The sequence below is a fragment of the Hirundo rustica genome, chromosome 4 (genome assembly GCF_015227805.2).
Source record: "Hirundo rustica isolate bHirRus1 chromosome 4, bHirRus1.pri.v3, whole genome shotgun sequence".
NCBI classification, from domain to species: domain Eukaryota; kingdom Metazoa; phylum Chordata; class Aves; order Passeriformes; family Hirundinidae; genus Hirundo; species Hirundo rustica.
In genome coordinates, this window is record NC_053453.1 from 48,391,543 (window position 1) to 48,414,371 (window position 22,829).

The 22,829-nt window shown below is 42.7% G+C and overlaps 1 protein-coding gene across 1 annotated transcript in view; it reads left to right on the top strand.

The window, feature by feature from the left end:
• Positions 1-20,861, top strand: part of PLBD1 (phospholipase B domain containing 1) — a 39,370-nt gene extending 18,509 nt beyond the window's left edge. Inside the window, exons 5-11 of the mRNA XM_040063174.2 lie at positions 3,200-3,364; positions 5,255-5,399; positions 11,985-12,185; positions 12,297-12,437; positions 16,297-16,482; positions 18,149-18,255; positions 19,706-20,861. Of these exons, the coding sequence (XP_039919108.1) occupies positions 3,200-3,364; positions 5,255-5,399; positions 11,985-12,185; positions 12,297-12,437; positions 16,297-16,482; positions 18,149-18,255; positions 19,706-19,873 (1,113 nt within the window). The 3' untranslated portion in view covers positions 19,874-20,861. The remainder of the gene's footprint in view (positions 1-3,199; positions 3,365-5,254; positions 5,400-11,984; positions 12,186-12,296; positions 12,438-16,296; positions 16,483-18,148; positions 18,256-19,705) is intronic.
• Positions 20,862-22,829: the final 1,968 nt, after the last annotated feature.

The following is a 22,829-nucleotide window of genomic DNA, read 5'->3' on the forward strand; positions in this document are numbered from 1 at the left end:
TGCTTTACCTGAATATTGTAGAACCGTTGTCTGCCACAGGTAACTGAGCCATACTGCAGAAGGAAAATTTGGGCTTTGAATGGTTTGATAGTAGCACTAGGATACATTTTTTTACTCTTTACGAAGGAAATGCTTTGTATTGTATTGTTCTAAACTTCTATTGCATGGAGTCTGTCCTCCTGAGGACTATTTTAGGTAGGTGCTTCCATTAAGACCTGCATGAAGGCAATGTACATTGTAAACTTCTGTATTTTGCATTTGATATTTACAGGCATCATTAAGAGTGATTGTTAAAATTTGAATGCATCTTTATGTTGAAGTGTGACATTATTCCATCTGGTTTAGCAACATTTTATATCCAGTAAACAAACCCAACCCTTTTGTCAAGACAATTTCAGAGGGAGGGGCACTCAAATAACATAAAGCCTTTTCATCTGCCTAATGCTCTACCAACCCTGTGATTAATCTTGGTCTTGTCTACGCGGGGATATTACTCTTGAATAAGGAAGTGTCAGAGTTTTAAATACTAGAATGACTCCAGAATAGCTCTGTACTTCCTTATTTTGTATTCACAGTGCTCAGGTATGGAGAAGTTACTGGAAAACAACTGTTATACAATAACTTGCCTATTTTAATGTCCCATGTAAATAAGTCTTTAGGGCTGGTTCTCCCCTTTCTGCTGCCCTTTGTAAGCTTATTTCTCCCTTCCTTGGATGTAACTCAAACTCAAATTAATTTTTTTTTTTTTTGCTGCTCAGGACAGTACCCTAGAGGAGCCACGCATTCTAGAAAAGGACTTTGATGTGGCTTTACCACCTCTCTGCTTGTCAGTTTAGTTAATTCATTCTTCTTCAGGTTCTAAATGGCGTATATATGGAGTTTTTCTGACATTGCTGTGTGAGATGGGAGAAGGAGATTACAAAAAATTGTAATATGCCCTATATGATGCACTTTTTGTAATGCAGTTTTTAGGTCTAATTCTTGCTACTGGACACTGATTAACTCCTCATAGAGAAGATTTATCCATATATCCTGGAAATCAGCTGTAGTTTTTGCAAAACTGGGGCTCTCAGCTTTGTTGTGGCAGATGCTTCAGACCATTCCTGAAATTCCCAGACTGGGCCTGCAGTGCAAATTCCTGTATCTTCTGTTTGAATGCATTGTTTTACTGAGACTCCAGAGAAGCACAGTGCTTATGTGATGTCACATCAGGCAGTCTTAAACACAAAACCAGGTTTATTCAAGGAGAGTAATGAATTTTTGGAAATAAACTGGAACAAAATTTGCTTAGCCCTCAAAAGGGGAATGAAAACAGAACCCTAGGGACTGCTTAACAACCTAGTCCCTCTTTTGCATCTCTGATATTTTGGCTGGCTTTGGCAGCTGGCATCCTAATATCAACCAGTGCCTTGGGAATTTGCATAACCTGTGCTTTGAGTGGGTCTGTCTTTCTGCTCTCTGGGCACCTTTCTGTGCCCCTTGTTCTGAAAGCTTCATTGCTTGGCAGTTTTGTTCTAATTTGAATGGACTTCTTAATATTTACAGAGGTTTTGATTTGGAGTGATGGTAAGAAAGCACAGAAATGTGAAACTTTTAAAAATACATAGGCAATTCTGACTGATGCTGTAGCAGTATCAAGGTAGTTACCTGTAGATATAACAGTGAGAGCAGATTTTATAAAAGAGAACATGGAGTGGTAGCAAATGGGTGTCAAGTACAATTAAAATCTCTTGGGGCTGGCTGAGCAATTTCATGCAAGCCAGTTTGTGCCCTTCCTGGTGGTACTGTACAGTGATGCCTGTGTGAATCAGACATTGGAAAATGGCTTTTTCTTATTGTGTGGTGGGTTTTCAGAGCAGCTGGATGGAGAAAAATGGTGCTTAAACAGTGCCAAGTCTCTCTATATGGATTCCAATGAAATAGAAGTTGTGACTGGTTTGTAACTGATTCATACCTCTAAGTTGCTTAAAACTATCCAAAGACATGCCTCTTGATGGTGCTCCCTGTTTGGATCCTCACAGCAAAAACATGATGATCTAAAACAATGTAACATACATGAAAATTTGTTTTGGATTTCTTCCTCTAACTATAACTGCTGTTGGGGTCTTCTGCCATGAATGATTTTAGTGGCCAGAATGGCTTATTTCTCTTCTGTGTTAGCATTGTGGGAAGGTTTAATTCCTTCCCTTGGGATACATGGACTGGAGTTTACATTATTTCTGATTTTCCTGTAGGTTATTTTTTTCTGCCAAAGCAGCGGATGGATAACACAGAATTCAGCCTTTTGAATAAAAAGTAAATGGATTTGATGCTGTTTAATTTTTTCTTGTCCCCCTTTCCTGGGGTTTGTAGAGAGGTCAGCTATATGGTTTAGTAACAGTGATTTATATTGCAAACAATGTGTTTCTTTGCTATATGATTATGTGGCATTATAAAATTACTATCCACAGCCCTACAGTGATGTGTGTTCTGACTTCTTTTCCTTAAGCCTTGCCTTAATAAAAGGCATGGTGAAAGCAATAACAGGAAAGATTTTAAAAATGGTATTTGAAGGTTGAGGTTAAACCACTATTAAGCTCTTATTTCTGAAGAGGCAAGTAAGAGGAGGTTTTAAAGAGTGTGTTGCACAACCAGCTGTGTGTAGGTAACCCTGCCTAACTCCAACCATAAGGAGTTTTCTAAAGCACATAGCAGAGTGTGTTTTGACTGACTTTCTTTTTCAGCTAATTTGATTGGTATTGCTGTTTCCCTCATTTGTTTCCTCCTCCTCAGTCCTGAGGATTTCCTAAATTGCAGTGTTTATAAAAATCCAAGACCTCCCAAGAGCATTAGTGTAAGACTCTTCAAAGACTTCTAGATAAAAAAAAAAAAATAAAAAAAATTACCTTAATATATCCATAACAACAGACTGGTTGGTATGCTGCTTGCAAACACACATCAAGCTTTCTTGAGTTACAGGTACATCTTGCTTTTTGCCTCAGAAACTGTAGCATTGGTAATGCCACTGCAATAGCCAGATCCTGAAAGTATTCTCAGTGCCTGATGCCTTACTGAGTGTGAGCATCTGGGCCTTGTCAGCAGGCATTTCATAGACCATACAAGAACTTCCTTCAGGAGCAAAAGAAAAATTCTGACCACTGAGGCTGTCTTGTTGTTTTTCTGTCTCAAAGTGCTTTTTCTTGACTTCTCCTTTATTCAGCCACTGAGCAACTTTGATGTCCAGTTTCTGAATGCAGTTGGAGACCTGTTGGACCTTATTCCTGCATTATTTGATTATTCTGCACGGGGTGGACAATGCAGCATGGATCCAGGAGGCCATGGGAGATACCAGTGGGACATGGGACACTGCTCTGCACTGATCAAGGTGAGCACCAGAACTTTATCTCCAGTGACTGTGTTGATTTGCAGTGTCATGGGTCTGCATTTCTGGATTCTGCCCTGTTCATGTTGCATGTTGTCTTGGTTTGAAAAGACAGGTATCTGCTAGGGAGAGGTGGGGCCTCTCTAGGAATGGGGAATTCCAATCCCTTCCCTCCGTGTTATTATAATTTGGAAGATTAAAAAAACTTTTCAGTCGGAGCTATGGGGGAAGGAATAACAGTCCTTCACTAGTAAATGTAACAGGACAGACCAACAACAACAGCAATTATAATAATAATAAAACAGAACCAAGAACCCCGAGGGGCTTTGTCTCACAAGTCCCGGGCAGTCTGATCCCTTGGGATCCCAAGAGCACCAAGCTGAAACGGTGGAAACTAGGGGCTCATGGCTGGAAATGGTGGGTTGTCTCGGCAGGCAGGGGGGTGTCCTGGCAGGCCAAGTGAGCAGTGCTGAAGAAGCCGCGGCGGCTGGACCCGGGCTGACCCAGATCCAAGCAGGGCAGGTGAAAAACTCCGAATTCCTGGGCACTCCAGCAGATGATAGAATTCCCAGGACCGGACTCCTCCGATAACTGTGGACTCCATGCAGCTAGCCATTGCCCGACCGTCCTCTCCGGAAAAACCGAGAGCCCAGAGACCACCACCCTCAGCTCTCGGGAGCCTTTTCCTCCCCCGCTAAACTAAGTGATCCACTTCTTTTGTACGGGGCAAGCACCCTTTAAGCATCAGCATTTAGTCTCCTAGCAACTTATGGGGGAGAAAAATTCCACAGGAAAACTTAACCCCCAACGCATGTGCATAAAGAGACTTCTGTCAGTGATCAAGATGCATTTATGCAGTTGTCATTTGTGCTGCCATAGGATTTTGAGTCCAGTTTTTCTCACTTGTGTTCAAGGGGAGGTAAAAAGACCAAACCCAAACCAGAGATGAATGATGAAAGGCTGCTAGAATTACTAGGGAATGATGAACTACCAGGGAGAGGAAACTGGACAAGAATAACTCATTTCACCTAGAGAATTGAAGTCTGAAAAGGAGTATTACTGTGAATGACTACAAATACACTGGGCAAATAGGGAAAAAAGGAAAAGGATTATTTAAACTAAAGGACAGTGCTAACATAAAAACAAATAGGTGCAAGTGGCTGATGTTTTCTGTTAATACTGATACCTTTGAATGGCTTTCCAGGAGGAGTGATGACAGAAAAAAACCCCACGTTTTTAAGATAAATGACAGATGCATCATGGTGGCAATTACATTTTTCAGTTAAAATTATTAAGGAGATTTAATCAGCATCTGGACTCTCAATGTATCACAGAGCAACAATATTCACTTTAAATTGAGAAAGATTAACTGAAGCCTTTGCCTACAGCAAGAGGTTTCTGAGCTAACAACAAATTGTAGAACCAGGGAAATATTTTGAAGAGATGTATTATCAATATATATATATTTACCTTTTCAAATTGAATTTACTTGCATTTCCTTCTGTACTTCACTTCAAAGTGAACCGGAGGATTTCTCACAGAAACAGCACATTTTAAATTAATGTTGGGTATGTTTGCAAAGATCTGATCTGAATGTGTGAACAGAAATATTCAAAATGAAGGTGGGGGAAAAACTCTACCATGTGATGCAGGTATCCCAAATAACCCCAAGGTGTTTTATTTTGAAAATAACACGTGGGCAAGAATTGTTTCTATAGGTTTCAGAAATTCATTCAGTACACAGCTAAAAGCACAGTAATCTGCTCTTTCTTCAACAATGCAAGTAATCAAACTACTTAAAACAAGTAATTCTCCCAGTTTCTATATCAAGTAGAAAACATGCAGAATATTGTGGTGTCTGAGATTATTCATCATTCTGCTTCTGTTTTCCAGGTTCTACCTGGATATGAGAATATATATTTTGCCCATTCCAGCTGGTTTACTTATGCAGCCACGCTGAGAATATATAAGCATTGGAACTTCAATATAGTTGATCCATACACCAGCACCAGCCGTGTCTCGTTCAGCAGTTACCCAGGTAAAGTCAAGAAAACCAAAACAATGTAGATATTCAATTTGGCATGGACAGCCTTACTGTCTTGTAGCTGTCCTTGCTGTGAAAAGGATGGTAGCTCAACAAGCACTGGCTTCAATCTACCTTAGAACTTTTAGCCACCGACAGGACAAAATGCCAGCTTGAATTTTCTGTCTTGAACATGATATTGTTGTCATTGTCTGTAGTTGTTGATTAATCACCTTCAGTGCTCTGAATAGTATTGGTTAAATATTTTACCTCTTCTTCAAACATGCTGCTTTGAATTCTGCTTGTGCAGTCTACAGTCATCTCAAATACTGAACTCCTCACCTTGCCTACAGCATTCGCATGTTTGGTAACAGCAATTTTGAGCACTTCTGTTTACCACTGTGACATGACTCCTGCTGTAATGGGATTATTACTGAGTATGAAACACTTACTCTTTGAAAGTGTATCTGCTTCTTTAATGTTGGGTTCAGGAGCCTTCAGTAGTTCTGTTGTGGTATTTTTTTTCCCCCCACATCTTCCTCTTCCAGCTTCTCTATAATCTGTTGCAGAGGGGAGTATTTTTTAATGCTTATTTGGCGTGTTAGTAATATAGCCAGACAAAATACTTAGAGTCTTGTTTGGGAAGATTAGGCCAAACCTTGGAATTTGCCAGCAAGTAATGTTTGAGTAGCAAAATATATACTCTTACTACAGAATAGCACCAAAGAAATGGGAACATAAAAAATCAAAACAAATCTGTAACTCCCTCTTAGAGCTGACATTACATGAGTTTTCAGAGGTGAAATTTCAAGTTCAAAAATACCCAGTCAAGAATCTTCATAAAACATTTTAAATGAAGTAAGAACCATAGGAGACTATTGGTTGATGATTTCAAAATGTGCTTTTTTGAGTTATGGTGCCTTACGATAAGGGCAAGGGTCCTTCATGGCAGGGGCTCCTGAGACTGTCACTGGGATAATGTTTTAAAAAGCAGTTGCATTCATTTCACATTGAAAACAAGCCTTTCTCTGTGGGGATCTGACCCTCCTCAATGACCTTCTTCAGAAATGGAGCATTTTCTGACAAGTGATATTTTTAATTTGAAGAAGGGATAGAGGTAGTCTGAATGTCTCTTAGCATACAGCCTTTCAGGAGTTTGGGTTATCTGTGATTGTCTTGGAGGAATTTCACTCACTTGTTGCAAGGAATTTTGCCAAGCCTGTGTAATTTGGTAAAAAGCAAAGTTTTCTGAGCTTTGTTCATCACGTGAATGTTCATAAGGCTATTCTGGGTCTCATATCTCTCAGCTGAAATACTGATGATAGCGCTACCCTTGACAAGGATGTAGCTCTGTTTAGCAACTGTTGTATGCTGCATTGTGCTGCAGATTCAAAACTGGGGATCAAGATCAGAGAATTTTTAAATTTTATTTTTTAGTGTGTATCTGTGGTGATGTCTTTCAGTTGTCCCTTTTGTGGATTCTTTGTATAAGGAAATACAAATATTCTGTTTTCATGAGACTGATAAAGCATAGTGTGTGGCAGGATACCTGAAAATCAGCTACTGCTTTGCTGAAATGGTTGGGGTCTGCTCATTGGTTCAAAATCCCAGTGTGCTTCCCTGACAGTGTTGAGGTCTGCAGAGATGTCTTATTTTACAGCCTGCTATTGCCATGTGGACTCTGACACAGTGATGTGGGAAGGTGTACTTCTACTAACAAAACTGAGTGAGAACTGTTGCAAAGCATAGTTCCCATGGCTACAGTGAAGTTTGAGAAGTCTATGGTGTGCCAAGTGTGCTCACTGGCCACCTTATTACCGGGTGCTATCACAAGCACTAGACAAGCATGGTCCATTGACTGCAGCAAATTGCATTAGCTGTGGGTGTAGTTCACAGACTTGCAGTTTTCCATGGGATGAGTAAGCACTGGCCTAGAAACGCTCCAGGGACATCACGTAGGAAGGAAGCAGCTGCCAAATTCCTCTGCTCCATGTTATGATGAGAGATATTTTCAGAGCATCTGACTCTGGAATCTGCAGCACCTGGCCATGGTTCAACTAATCAATTGTAATATCTCCCTGCTTTTAGTTCTGCTTTTAGTCTCTGTCCTAATAGACACTAAGAACCAGTAAGAAAGGCCAACCTAGTAATCCCTCCTGAAAAGTAACATGATCCTATGGACATAGAACTATTAACTTGTGGAGGAAACAGAGAGCATTAAGGGACAGGTGCCCTTCCAGGCCTTCAGTGACACTTAACTGAGTTATTCAAAGGTTGTTGTCATCCAGTAAGATTGGATATAAAGTAAGTCTATGCTGCTGTCCAAAAGATGTGTTAGAAAATATTAAGGGGCCATTTGTCTTCTGAGAAGAAATGTGCCAAATCCATGATTTCTCCTGGGGTCACAGAGTAAAATTATCCATATTTTCTCTTTTATTTATTGAATTTCAAAAGACAGACTACTAGATTGCAAAAATTAGTATTTGCTATGATTCAGTTTAGGGGTTCTGAGGCTATTGACTAACCATGATTTTTTGTTAGGGTGAGCATTGTGGTACAGCTGGAGGGCCTTTCACTTCTTTGCTCCTGTTGAGAGTGAGCAGGTAGGAGGACAGGTAGGAATTAGAGAGTCCATCCCAGCTTCCCCAGCAGTTATCAGTGTTCTGCCAGCGAGTTCAAATGTCCATTGTTAACAGCATATCTTCTCTTTGCTGCTTTCTCCCCTTCAGAGCAGCAGTAGTCCTGCAGAGGCACAGTCAAGTGGGAATAAATGGCAGTTGTAATATCTGGTTTTGCAGAATGATTTCTTCACTTCCTGCTCATTTCCACACTAACTCACCTTAATCCTCACTTGAACTCTGCTCGTAGTCTTCATCTGCAGAGCTGCACATAGGACAGTTCTGTGAAACTTTGGAAAGGAGGAATGTCCCTGAACTGAAAGCTTGAGCTTCATTGTCTTCTTCAAGATCTGGACATGACTACTTCCTGTGGCTGGAGAATCAATGCATAGCAGAGAGAACTGAAATTGTACAGAGGATGTTACTGTTCCTCACAAAAGTTGAATGAAGCTGTGCTTATTTGAGGGAATAAGAAAGTAATGATAGAGACAAGGTCGGGTCTGTGTTTTGCACCACATATCTAGTGATGGAACAGACAGGAACCTGCACCTCTTCTCCCTCTGTGCCCCTTTCCCCACACCTCCAGTCAATTCTTTACACTGCCCATTGAGGCATTCAAAGAAATGAGCCAAACAAAATGGTGAAATTTGTGATTTTCTTTGGATAGCAGGGAGGTTGCAGCTTTCAGGATTTTCATCTATTTGAATGGAGCTCTTCTGAGCTCCATTTAAGAATAGGAATGTGCTGTTTTGACCAAGCACTCTGGTTTGGATAGTGAACTACCTTTTCTGTGCTGACTCAGTCTTTTAAAATATGTTAATTTGATTTTAACAGTTTAAACAAGACAGTTGAAGAAGAAGACTTGAAGAATTTTACTTCTACCTTTCCTCCTCTGGCCTATTACTGGGATCTTTCTTGGCTGAGCTAGGCGATGATATGAGAGTAAGATGGGACATATTGTCTTGATGGGTAACTATACATGTCATATATATATACACACATATATATGTGTGTGCATGTGTATATATATAAATATGCATGCTAAGGCAGGAGAGAGAGGTAGTTTGTGTCCCTTGCTTTGAAGTAATCCGGTGTTAGCACAGCATAATCATTCCCCACAGCTTGAGGAAGAGATGGGAGGAACAAACAATGGAAAAGGTGGTAGCCTTTGTTCTCAGGAATACCTTGCTCATGAGGTATTGCCAGACCATTTTCTGCTTCCTTGCTTCCTCCAGCATCTGTTTAGAACCTGGAGTGGAACAAAGGAAAGTGGTGAGCTTTGGAAATGAGACCAGAGCTATAGTGTGGGATGTGCTATTTCTTAGTGCCTAGAGAGATATACAAGTGGAAGGAAGGCAGCTGATGGTTGTTCAGCCTTGACATGAGAAGCAGCTGCCAATTCTCTGCTAATCCAGAGAATACCTTTACTTTCCCATATTCAAGTGTGTTTATACACTAGAGCACTGGACATCTCAGCCAGGAACTACTCCCATCCCTGAGAGGTGCGCTAGACCTCATAACTTTGATTTCCAGCCTGTAGAGCTGATCCCTTCTGCACTTGAGTGAACACAGTGACCAAAAAAGCTGATGCTGTCTGATTCAGAAAGCAGCAGTCTACCTCTTTCATGACAATAGCAGCCAGGAACGTGCTGCCACCCACATGCTCTCTGATACTCTGACTTTCTGGAGAATGTTGTGGCTCAGATTGCAAAAACTGCTTTGCTTTGCCTGGCTGATTAATGTCATGGTGAGTGAAACTCCACACTCTGGAAACTTCGGTTTTCTTACGGCCTTTGGAAACTGAATCTAAACGGCTCAGATCCAGAAAATGCAATCAGAGGAACTTCTGCTTCTGTAGAGTTGTCAGGTTCATTGGAGGGAGTGGTTAAAAAAAATTTTTAAAAAATTTACTGAGTGTTCCTAACAGATGGTTTTACAGGAAAAACATAGAAGTGTACAGTGAGATCACACCTTCAATTGCAACAGATCCTCATACACACTTAGAAAAATGGCTCAAGAGAACATCGAACATCTGCTGATATCTCTAGACTTCTCTACCCAGGTTTTATATTTCTGGATGTCTTTACCATGGGTAACCTGTTTCTTGTGTTCCAGCTTCCCTTTGTTTCAGAGTTGCCTATGTCTTAAATCAAAATGATATATGTCATCTTGGAATAATTAGGCTAGTAATGGTGTATCATGGAGGGCATGTTGTGTTATGAAACATTGCAGGATTAAACCTGGTAAATACTAAGGGCCAGAAGGAAATCTCCTTCTTTTCAGCTTAGCTGAGTTTGCAGTTTATTTGAATTACAGAGTTCAACCTCTAGTTAATTCAGCATCATTCCTTGTGTTAGCACTTGCTTTGAGTCAAGTTTTTCTGTTCTATCTCAGCTGTTGATTGAAATAGAAGAAATAAACTACTTGGTTTGTTTTGAAGTAGGACACTTGGCATTGTCACCCACAGGAACTGATGCTCAATTCACATCACAATTGTTTTAACAGTTCCAGTTATTGTCTCTGTTTGGGCAAGTACCACTTGACTTGTTATGCAGCAGATTATTGCTAGAGTATCCCATATCTTTGTATAAAATAGACTGGCAGAGACAAGTTTAAGATGTTTCTCTTGTCCTTACTTATTTGAGAGAGATCTCTGCTGATAATGTACATAATGTATTGACTCTCTCTCTATGAGTAACATATCAGATGCCAAGGTATTCAGTCTATTCTATACTGATATTTTTTTCAAGAATAGATGACCACGCAGTGTATTTTCCTGGATCTGTTCTAATTTGAGAACTTGCTACTTTAAAGAATTTTTGCTGAACTAGAGCCCTTAAACATTACTTTTGTTTGAAGGTGGTCTGCCTTTTGATAAAAGCCCAGGAATAGGAGGCAGAGCTGGGTTGTCTTTCTTGCTGTCATAGGTTGGTTAACTTTGCAGATTGCATAAATAAAGCTTGCTGTGGAAGATTTCATAGAGGAACTCAACTATTATGGTGTAGCACAGCATTTTAGAATTTTGTACTCTTTGAAGACTGATGCTATTAAAAGCTTCTTAACAAGAGTTTAGGTTCTGTATGACTTCCCCATTGGGATCTCTGCTGAGTAATCTAAAAGCAAAGTTACTTCTGCTGTACAAGTAGTCCCCGTGCTATCCAAGGCATAGCTGACCTTTGCAACTCTGTGTGCCACCTCCTGGTGAAGGGTTTGCAGCTGTGCCTAGCACTTCTGTTGGCCTGTAACCTGGAAGGGAATCCTGCCCACAGATCCATCACTGTATTGACTTTGGAGAGCTGGCAGGCATGAAAAAACCCAGTGAAACATTCAGAAAGAGGAATAGGTAAAGCTTCTCTTCATACAGGATGTGGTTTATAATTTAAGGGATGCCTGTGTCTTGGAGATGCTTTTAAGAATACTTAGACAGGAAAAGATGAAACAAGAAGGAAGATTTTTCTGCTTGATTTAATGCAGAAGGTGTTAAGGGGATTAATTCAAATTAACTAAATTAATTTGTTGTCTTTACAGAGTAAAAATCAAAACTGTTACTGGCTGATGAAAATGTTTTTGTGGAGTTTGTACTTTGCTTTGGTTTTCATTGTTGAATTTTTTTATTTTTTTAATTCCCTTCTTTGTTAGAAACAAACACTTAATAAGCATTTAGTGTATGTTATCCTTAGCATAAGACATAGGTTGACTTATGGAGAAGATTCTAGGCTTGGCATACAAACACAAATCAAATGCTTTAGACAAAGAATTAGGTGTCTTGAAAGCATGGCAGTTTCTCATTTCAAATTGTGTTTCTGACAGGTGGACCTAAAGCCCTTGCAGAAGTTACTACCTCATCTTTTATCTTTGTACAGTTTGAGTTCATACACACATGCATCGACTCATCCATATCCTCATGGCTTGTCTCTGTTTTTTTCTATGAGTATATCAAAGGTTCACAAAGATAACAAGTTTTATATTATTGCTGTTTAAGGCTTTTTGGTGTCTCTGGATGACTTTTACATACTGGGCAGCGGCTTGGTAATGTTGCAGACTACCAACAGTGTTTTCAATGAAACCCTCATTAAGCAAGTGGTGCCTGAATCCTTGTTAGCTTGGCAGAGGGTCCGCATTGCCAACATGATGGCAAATGATGGCAAAACTTGGGCAGAGACCTTCTCGAAGTGCAACTCTGGTAAGTACATCTTCATATGCATCTTAGGAAAAAAAAATATGTTCCCTCTATCTCTTATACTTGTTTCCTTCCCTTGGCAGGACATGTAACTCTCTCTGTTCTCGTACCCAGGAACCTACAACAATCAGTACATGGTTCTTGACCTGAAGAAGGTCAAGCTGCAGAGGAGCCTAGATGATGGTGCATTGTACATTATTGAGCAGATCCCAACCCTTGTGGAGTATTCTGATCAAACAAACGTTCTCCGGAAAGGTAATAGTTCTTATAGTAGTTACTGGCATAGGAAAACCATCTCTTTATGCCAGCTGAGAATTGTGTTTTGTACCAGGGAAGAGTTTGTTGAACACTGAGTTTAAAGTAAAAAAGCCTTGTGTGAGCAACCCTCAGTTTGCATGAGCATCCCTCTGTAGCAGGGTCAATTACAATCTATTAATTTATCTGGTATGCTGTGGCAGCAATGCAGTGAGCATCTGTGTCTCCTGGAAGCAGAGGAGGGAAAAGTAGACTTTGTCTCCTTGATTGCTTGCATCTCTGCCTTTTTTCTGTATTATTTTGCCCTGTTGTAGAGACCAATGAGGGAAATGTGAGATCTGTTTGGAGCTAAAGTACTAAATAACTGTGGTGCTGTGGACTACTTGAAATTATTGTTGACTGGGTCACCCTGCAAGAAGATGAAATTTTGAATATCACAGAAGTCCTATGTTAAATTCATCTCCTGAACTTTTCTGGATCTCTGTTTTCTGATAAATATTTGCTCTTTAAAAGGTTCTTTAATTCCCTAGCAAGACTAGCAACAACTTGATGGAAAACAAACAAAAATCTTGGTGAAGCAGAACACTCACTGCCAGGTTTAATTTGCAAGTGTTTACGAGACACATCATCAGCAAAAAGCCTGAGCCTTAAGTCTGTCGGGTGCTTTGTGCTTCTTCCCCGTATCACATGCTGAGGGGATAAATTGATGAATTGCTCATCATCAAAATGATGGGAAATTTGTCTGTGTTAGCAGCTGGGGTTGCATCTATTTGAAATTTTTCCTTGTATCTAGCTTCTTGGAAAGTTCTGGCTTATTTCAGGCATTGCCACATTGTCAGTATGGTTTTATAAGATATTTCTTACTGATAACTTGGAAAAGTCCCCTATCTCTCTCTTATATGCATCTCTGTCTCTTTTGGCTTTTTTGCCTTGGGGTTCTCAATGCTGTGTTGTGTGTGGGTTGCAGATGAAGAAGCTGATAGAGACCTTCTAGCTCTGGCACTGGAAACATTGCAACCCCGTCAGGGCAGTGCAGAGAGGTCGGGCTTGGCAGGTACCCCGAGCTCCTTTTCAGCAATGATTATGGAGCAGTTGTGTGGTATTCTCTGTAGGACTGAGCCCAGCTCCTGGGCTTGGGTACACAGTGACCACTTCTTCCTCTGTGATGTAGCTGCTCTGTTCTCAAAGGTGGCAGCATGTATTAGAGGTTACACATTGCTTCACACCTACAGTATGTCTTTTACCCGGTATCTAAATGTACCTTGTGCATATTGGATAACATAGCAGTCAGTCTCTGGGAGTTTAAACATTAGGAGGACACCATTCAGCACGCAGGGTGGGCTAAGCACTGCCAAAGTACATTCTTGGAGACCTCAGCTGCTGTAAGCAGCAGTTCTGAACTCCTCCATGCCATACAGGACACCAGACAAGTCCCATCACGGCCCCTGCCCTGTTCCCAGGTGCTTGGAGAAGCTCAGGTAAAGGAGGTTTATCTTTCTCAAGAGCAATGCTGGCTTAAAGTCTTTGTAGAACAGCTGACCCTGGCACACTTCATCATTGCCTTGTAGCTGGTGTCCCAAGACAAGGCACTTTGGGCACTCTAGTTTGGTCAGAGTGAGTTTGCCACCAGCATTGGCTTTTTAAATCTCTTTGAAGCATAAACCTAGAAACAACAGAGAACGAGGATTGAAATCTCAGGTGAACAAAGGCAGGTATTACTGTAGTAGGCCTTGCACTGAGGAAAAATGAAGCATTTTCTTATACAGGTTTGAAAATGGAAAGATTTTTTTCTTTATGGCTTTTGTCATCTTGTTTTGTAGAGTGCAGATGAATTCTCAAAACCAGGCATCTCTTACATTGCCCTTTCCAGGCAAAGATGTTCTGGAGCTTTCTGTATATTGACAAAGAAAACTCAGAAATCCTTTATAGGAGGTGAAGGAGGGCAATACTGTTTCAAGTGAAGGAATAGGTCATGGGAGTAGGCTGCAGTTCATGTTTCTTGATCACGAATGAATAATACATCAAAAGCAGCACATCAGAGCAAAACCTGGGATCTGAGTGTCTTCCACCATATGTGCAATATTCCTATTACTCTGTCTCTCAATATTGCTGATACCTTTTGTTCTCAAAGGGCAGAAGAGGAAAGCACTTCGATTCAGGGATTTTTTGCTGCCTTCATACTATCCCTTCCTTTCAACCTCACGGTCTCTTTTGACTTGCTTTTTGTCACTGTGCATCCTGCCAGGTTTCACTTGCCCTTGGGTAAAACCTGGCTTGGGCTGACTGCTGCACTCTGCGTGGGATTTGCAGTCTCGCAGAGCCTGAGACACAGAAGAGCTCTTGCTGGAGGAGAACTTCAATAGCTTCCTCTGTTTTAGCAATTTTAACAAAAAGTTTTTTCAGGTGGAAGAAAGGGGTCATATGTATGCCCTGCATTCATGTGAGACAATAGCTCCTTTTGGAATCACAGCTAAACCTTACTGGTTTGGAAGCTCATGTAACTGTATCCTCTGGCCTGTGTTGTTAGAGGCTGACAAGTTCCTCATTTCTGGATGATGTCTGTATTACAACACAGCCTGTACACAACCTGTTTCCTTCAGGTAGGCTCTAAGTCATGTAAGCGAATGCCAGCAGAAAAGGTATTCCTGTCTTCCCTATCCTAGGCAGCATCCAAGCTAGTGAGGCCTCCACTCAGACAGTGTTCCAGTGCTTATGCTGTCGGCGCATCCTTCAGGAAGTTTGGGTTGTATTTGTGAGTTTTTCTCCCACTGAGTTCCAGTTGACTTTCTTAAGCATCTTACACCAGGCTCCTCACACTGCGCTGGGCTGATCTAAATACACGGAGGCCTGCATTTACCAGTGCTTAGATAGAAAATCTCTAAGCCAAATCCTGATGCGTTTGATTTGAGAATGAACAACAGGGAATGTTAGTGCTTTGGAGACAACTCGAACATGTGCTGCTCTTGGGCCTAGCTCATGTTACATACTTGCTGCCTAAAAAATAGAAATTAAATGTTAAGGTATAGATACCTATTCTTACTTATTCCAAGACTTCCTATACCCAGATTCTGACCTGGAAGGTCTCCTGGCTCTTTACAAGACCTTTCCTCAGTGGTCTTCCTTCAGGCAGCTTTATGTCATTTACCTAAAACTCTTCTCCAGAATCCTGCCTGGCATCCTTTGCTCTTCAGAGTTAACAAAACTGCAGGATTGCTTTTGGAAAAGTTAGAGTAAGGCTCTGCTCTGCTGATCAATCACTTAACCTTCAAAGGCAGCTACTGCAAATGTGCAGCAATCCCCCATTTTTTTTATCACTGTGTGTAACCCCCACTGCACAAAGTGTGTGTGTGGTGGCCTACCTCCTGTTCACCCCGAGTAGCTCTGTAGTCTCCATGTGTTTGTGTGTGTCAGTCCCTTCCTGATATCTCAGCATGGTGTGTTGTTCTGCTTTGCTGAGGTGGAAAGGGGGCAAATCCAGAGTGACTTCAAGCCTTTCATTGTGAAGTTTGGTGGAGGTAAACGATCTTGCAGTCCTTTGAGGTTCATCGGAGAAACCTCTGCAACAGGGCTGTGGCAAAGCTGCATGTTCAGGCTCCTGCAAGTCTGACCTCAGCTGTTTTGCAGGATGAGTCCTGAGGGTGGAAGTCTGGGGGTGGGTTGCCTAGGCATGCACAGTCTCCAGTGGTTTTACACTGGGAGTCAACCCTGGTCATGCCAGTGACTGTTGCCTTATTGTGTTCAATCTGTGTTGTTCCTCGACATGCTGCTAAGGCAATGCAACATGGAAAATTATTTTCTTTTCTGATACAAGCAAGAGCATCCAGCTTTTCGAAGTGATTAACAGATTTGTCTCTGGCAGGTTACTGGCCTTCATACAATATCCCTTTCCATGAAAAGATTTACAATCTCAGTGGGTATGCATCATATGTTGTCAAGTATGGCATGGATTTCTCCTATGAGCTTGCTCCAAGAGCAAAAATCTTCCGTCGAGACCAGGGCAAGGTGACCAACTTGGAAAGCATGAAGTACATCATGAGATACAACAGTAAGACATGTTCACGTGTGTGGAGCTGATCATAACAAGCAGTGTTACTTTTATTTCTTGGATTATAGTGGGAAGCTGCAGCTTCACATACAAATCAGTAATATTGTCCAAAGTGCAGAATGCACACAAAGTAAAAAGGAAACACAAGCTTACTTTGGAGGTAGGAAACTGGGCTAAAATTGTTCTATCAAGAACAAGGCCCCTTGGGCTTGTTATTTGATTTTTCAAGAAAGCTTCTGACTCTAAGAGAGAGTACTCCAAGAGACTTCATGGACTGCTATCACCTGATACATCTACAGCCTGTCAGTCTTGAAAGCCTTAAATCCTAAGCTAGAGTTAGATGTGATCAGACCAGAAAGTTTAATGTAAAACTTAGTGTCTTTTTCCATGTTCAGGCAAATGGTCTTTTTCAGGTGGGACAGAGTTAATTTTCTTAGTGGTTAATACTGTACCGTGTTATGGATTTAGTATAAAGAATAATGTTGATAGTTTGGGTGTTACTTAAACTCTGTTGTTTTAGTTGTTGATAAGTCAAGGACTTTGCAGTTTCCCATGCTCTGCTAGCAAGCTGGTGCACAAGAAACTGGCAGAACATGGCCAGGACATCTGACCTGAAGTGGCCAAAGGGATATTCCATAGCTCTGAACCTCATGCTTATTGTGTAAACTGTGGGAATTGGCTGGAAGGGGCTGATCACTGCTCAGGGATGGGCATTGCATTGGTCAGCAAGTGGTGAGCAATTGTATTGTGAATCACTTGTTTCTCTCAGGGTTTATTTCTCTTGCCCTCCCTCTCCTTTTTAATTTTTTATTAACAATTTAGTTATTGAAATTCTTATCCCATCCCATGGTTTTTACCTTTTTCTGATTCCTCTTCCCATGCCATGGGGGGGTGGGGTTTGGAGGGATGTGGATGAACAGTTGTGTGGTACTTAGTTGCCAGCAGGGGTTGAACCAGGACAGTAGGTAATGCTGTTTTCTCCTGACAGGGCTCTCCTTAACTGGATTAAAACCAGCTTAAATTAACTTCTGGTTAAGGCCATCTCAAAGTACTGATAGCTTTAGATGGTATATTTTTGTTCCCAATTATAGGGAGCTTGCTGATTAGTGGGCTTGAAGTTTGGGAGGCCTCTCCCAGGGTGGGGTATTGTTCCTGTCTGGGCTGTGAGTAGCAGCATGCTCCTAGATGCTGAGCTCACCACCTTCCCCTCCTGGCTTGCAGCTACTGCAGCTGGTGTGCGAAGGTTTTGCTCCTTTACACTTATTTTAATCCAGAACAGGAAAACAAAGGATCTCATTTCTGCAAATACCCCCCTCCCAACCCCCCCTTCCCCCCCAACCTGCCGCTTCCATTTCTCTCCTGACAAAGTTTCTACAGGTTTTTGTCATGTGAAATTTCATCAGGTAGAATTGCAAATATTTGTGGTTAGAGGTTGGCAGTGGTGCCCTTGGGATGCAGAAGTAGCTGTATGGTCTTGAATTAGGAACTTGTCTACTTAATGTCCTGAGTGCTGACCTGTAGCTCGTACCTAGGGAAAAGCACAAAAGCGATGTGACAGAGTGCAGTTACTCATCTTTTAGTGGCTCCAGTACTTGGCATCAGCTTTTTGTGAGGGGGCTAACTTTTTTTTCTTTTCTTCTGCCCTTCCCACCACATTTCACTCCAGATTATCAGCATGAGCCTTATGCTGAACACAATCCTTGTAACACCATTTGCTGCCGGGAAGACCTGAATCCTTCTTTACCAGTGCCTGCAGGCTGCTATGACTCCAAGGTAAATTACCTCAATTGCAACATCTGCTGAATGTTTGCTGCAGCCTGTTTGTGCTCCTGTCAGACCTGTAGCATGTTTCTCTGCACCAGGACAGCATGGCCAGGCATGTTTGTTCCCTCTTTTCATGCTGTCCCAGTGCTTGGGTACCTCCTCAGATGGGAATTCTCTGCAGTCTCATTTCCTGTCCCTGACATCAGTCCTGGCACAGTGGCAGAGGGTACAGGGGGAGATGTATGAAACAACTACATCTATGGGAGCTTGTGGTATTCAGGGGTTAAACCTCAAAGCCTTACAGCAGGAAATGAGTCTTCAGCTCACTCAGGGAAGGAGACTGTTGTGTAGCCTCAGCCTCCTGTTCATTAGGACTCTGTGGGTGCCTCCCAGAGCCCACAGGAATGTGGTTGCAGTCTCACTTTGGGTTTTACATTTAGAACAGCCCGGCTCTCTAGTAAGCCACCCCTCTCTGCAAAACTGCTTTCTGAAAATTTTGGTGAAGATCACTTTGCATTTTACGGGGATGTGGAAAAATCCTTAGACCCACTGTCCTGGAGAAAGCAGCATTTGTTTTAGGCAGGCTATATGGTATTTTCCCAGTGAAGAGCAATGCTCAAGTAAGCTTCTGTGCAGCCCTGGTGTGCTGAGAATTTGTACAGTGTTTTATACTGTGGGGTCCAGCCTGCTGCATTTCTGGATTACGGATTTGGTTGCTAGGATGGGCCTGGGGAGGCTGTTTTGGTATCTCCATTGCTGTGTCCAGCCAGCTGCATGTTGCAGTGGACAGTAGTGAGAGACTCCCAGAGCTGGGTAATACAGGAGGAATACAGAAAATGGCTTTGTAGAGGAGTCCGGTAAGGGAGTGGTCAGTGCATAGTGCAGTGCCTTAGCCAGCACAGTTAGGCAAGGGGAATGGGCTGGGCTGGAGGTAGAACATGGGGCCTAAGAGGGGCATTGAAAGAAATAACCCCGGGCATAGGCCAAACCTGTTCTAGTTATAAACTCTACAGACAAATTTAGTGTCTGAGTTTGGGAAGACGGAGACCTCTTTGGAAACAATGAAGGAACAGCGTAGAGCCTGGGTAGCAATATTAACTCTGTGCTGCATTTCTCCATTCCCAAATTACCCTGACCTGCCCCAGGGGATGGCCCAAGTGCTCAACATGCAGCAGAGCTTAGGCAACCCCATAAAACCTGGGAGGGTTGTCCTGAGGGCAGATACTCTTTCAGCCTGGCTAGTGCAAGGGCTAGAGGGTTTGCTGGTGCCCTTCAGCACTGCTGCATGGCTGGAGATGCCTCTGTGCAGGGGAGGAATTGCTGCCTGTGTGTGTGTTTCACTCTGCTTACTTCCCTCACCTTATTACCAAAGTTCCCTGAGCTGTTCCTGCTCTCTGGGATGGGGATGTTTGAACCCTCTCGCTGCCCTTCCACCCCGGGTTCCTGTCCTTTGTTCCAGGTGTCAGATTTCCGCCTGGCTGCAGCATTCACAGCCTCTGCCATCAATGGTCCTCCAGTGCAGGGCGGTCTCCCCATCTTCAGCTGGAGACGGTTCAACCGCACACGGCACCAAGGCCTGCCAGAGTCATACAACTTTGATTTTGTCACCATGAGGCCAATCCTGTAAAACCAGCGTCAATATCCACAAGTGAAAAATTTTTTTAAATGGAAATTTTATTTCTTGTGTAATAAACTGACCTAGATGTCCATATCCCTGTGCCTTATACCTGCCTTCCTATGTCCTGCCTGCTAAGCACTTTGTATTGATATTGGCTGCTTCTCTGCAGCCCAAAGAACATTCCTTTCTTCTGAGCTGTTTGGGTGGCCCTTCCCTTGATTAGGATTGATGAGAAGCAGATGGCACAGCTTTCTGTGGATCTGAGCCATCATCACAGCTGTTCCCAGAGCAGGAGTGAGGAGCAATGCCACCAGTGAGAGTCATCTGTTTCTAATAGCAATATGGGACCTGTCTCCAGGGCTGGGCCAACCCAAACTGCTTTGGGCCGTGATGGCCCTCCAGTGCTGGCTTTTATGCTGCAAGTTGCTTCCCATCAAGTGTGTGTTCTCCATGGCAGATCAGTCTGTTCTGTACAGGATGTGACTTTCAGTGGCATTGTCAAGACTTCCTTTGTGTGACCAAAGCAACTTGCAATGTCAGGCTGCAAAAGAGGGTGAAGGGAAGCAGTCTGATGCTTTGGAAATGCCCCTGCCCCAGGCTGCAGGGACAGAAACGTAATTAAATGGATCTCTTACAAGGGATCTCTCTCTTGGAATAGATCAGCCCATGCAGTTGATCAGTGCCATCTTTGCCTGCTCTCTCAGCTGTGGCAGGGGAATGTGACAGTGAGATGGCTGTGAGGGCCAGGGCTGTACACATTAACTCCTAGTTACCAGTGTTTACACCAAGGGAAGAGGGAGACCAGAAGTTACAGCTGTTGTTGACAATGAAAAATCCATGAAGGGACTGAAGTGACTTGTTTGCTGAGGTAGGGGGTAGGTGTTAGATGCTGTGTGCAGCGACCTCCTTCATGTGGTGGTAGAGCCACTGCCACAGATTGGATTTAATTGACCTGGATTGAACAGGCTGCTGCAGGTATTAAGGAGGACACTTAAGGAACGGAGCTGGGTCATGAACAGCAGTGCAAGGATCTGAGCTGCCAGCAAGCAGAAGGCCAAGAATCAGCTGCTTGTTTGAAACTGGAAGCACAGAGGGGCTGGAGGATGGCTTACTTCACTGTCACTCCTAGACAATGCAACATTGCAGGATGTCTTTACTGCTTTTTCACACAGTTCTATATAAAAATACAAATGGAGAAGTACTGTTTAAAAGTTGGTCCCCAGGGACCAGGAAATTGCCAATGGATTCACTGTTCACTGCAGTGAACAGTCTTCTTTACCCAAGGCACAGCTAGTTACTTCCACCTGCAGGAAGTGGAGCTGTGTGGCACCTGTGATGTGCACATGACATGACAAATATGCTTGGAAATGGCAGCTCTGCCCTTCTCTCACCTTGAAGCCTCCTACCCTGACATATGACCTGCTTTGTGCTCCAACCCTGAGTTGTGGGAAAAGAGCTCTACTTTTGAGAGTCCCTTTCTGTAAGTATTTACACTAATGGGACTTTGTGAGCCTTCAAATTCCGCTCCATGGAACTGTGACTAATTTTTTTTTTTTTTTTTAATTTCCATTGGTTGTTCTGATAAAGGCTGCTGCATTCCTCTTGCTGTGCTGTACTTTGTGGCTTCCTTTGTTGCCAGGCCAGCCAGGGTTCTGCCAGTCCTGACCACAGGAGCTGGGTCCAGCTCCTCTTCTCTGCACAGCTGCATCAGTGACCAGAGGAGGTTTTGACAGGGTTGCATGGCCCTGTAGGTGGGTGCAAAAGAACTGACAGCTGCATTAAGTTGAAAGGTCTCCTTGAGTATCTTACTTCCCTCTGCAGATCCCACTTGGAATACAAAAAGGAAGCTATGCTCTAACCAGAGGATTTGTGGCAGAAGCGCCACCTTTTTCATACCCTGCTTCCAGGTTTTTCCGAGTCCTATGGTTTCTGACTCTTTAACTTCAGGTTCCAGGTTTGGCTGAAGAGGGACTTAGTTGGTGGCGAGATGGAAGTGGCAGGTGGTTGTGATAAATCTCTCTTGCCAGAATGAAAATTCCTCTTCAGCCAATGCCTAGAGGACCTGACTCCTCTCAGCAGAACCATCAAAATTGTCACATATATTGCAAGCTTTCACATGCTTTACCATTCACCCTTTTCTGAAACTCAGTAGCAAACTCACCTCTCCTGGTTCTAGAGGTCATACTCTGCACAGCCACAGCTCTAACAGGGGCCACAGTGTGTCACAACATCCTCTCTCTGTGGCACGAGACACCTGGGCAAGGTCTTATGAGTGTCCAGGCCAGGCTGCACAGTACCTCAGGGAGAAACCAACAGCACTCCTTTGGCATTGTCCTGGTGCTGTGCTGCTGGCTCAGATTTGCTTCCCAGCAACTACTGTTTTTTTTTCAGTTTCCTCAGTAAAAACATCAGTGGTATGCAGAAATGGACTTTGTTCTTTGTACACTCTGCTCTGGGGCTGTAGCACTTATTTCCAGACCTACCATGGAGTATGTACCAGAGCTACCCTGCAGCAGTGAGGTTTTTTTGCATGTTCACATTCTCACTTTGCTTTTCTTCAGCAGGAACCTCAATTACAGCAGTGCTTGAGCAGAGTAGCTAAGCTGTATTCGATAATAAAACATAGGTTCTGCACTATGTGCAGTACATATGCTCTTAGTCTTAAATTGGCAGTTTGAAAAATTCAGGACTTTTAAGTGGGATTGTGCTGAGGCATCACTTCACAAGAGTCCATCAGCTTCTGGTCAGTGACGAAGCAAATTTTAGTAAGAACATAGAAACTCATTATTACCATCACAAATTAATTATATGGCCTTGAAGTACAGGCTCAGCAGTAACTCAGGGTAGGCATGTCCTCCATTTTCTAAGTACTTGGAATTCTCTACAATTTGCCAGCAGAGTTGGGTCTAAGGCAGATTTTCCGATTGCCTTCTAGTCCAGCTGTTTATTGGTCCCAAACTTGTTT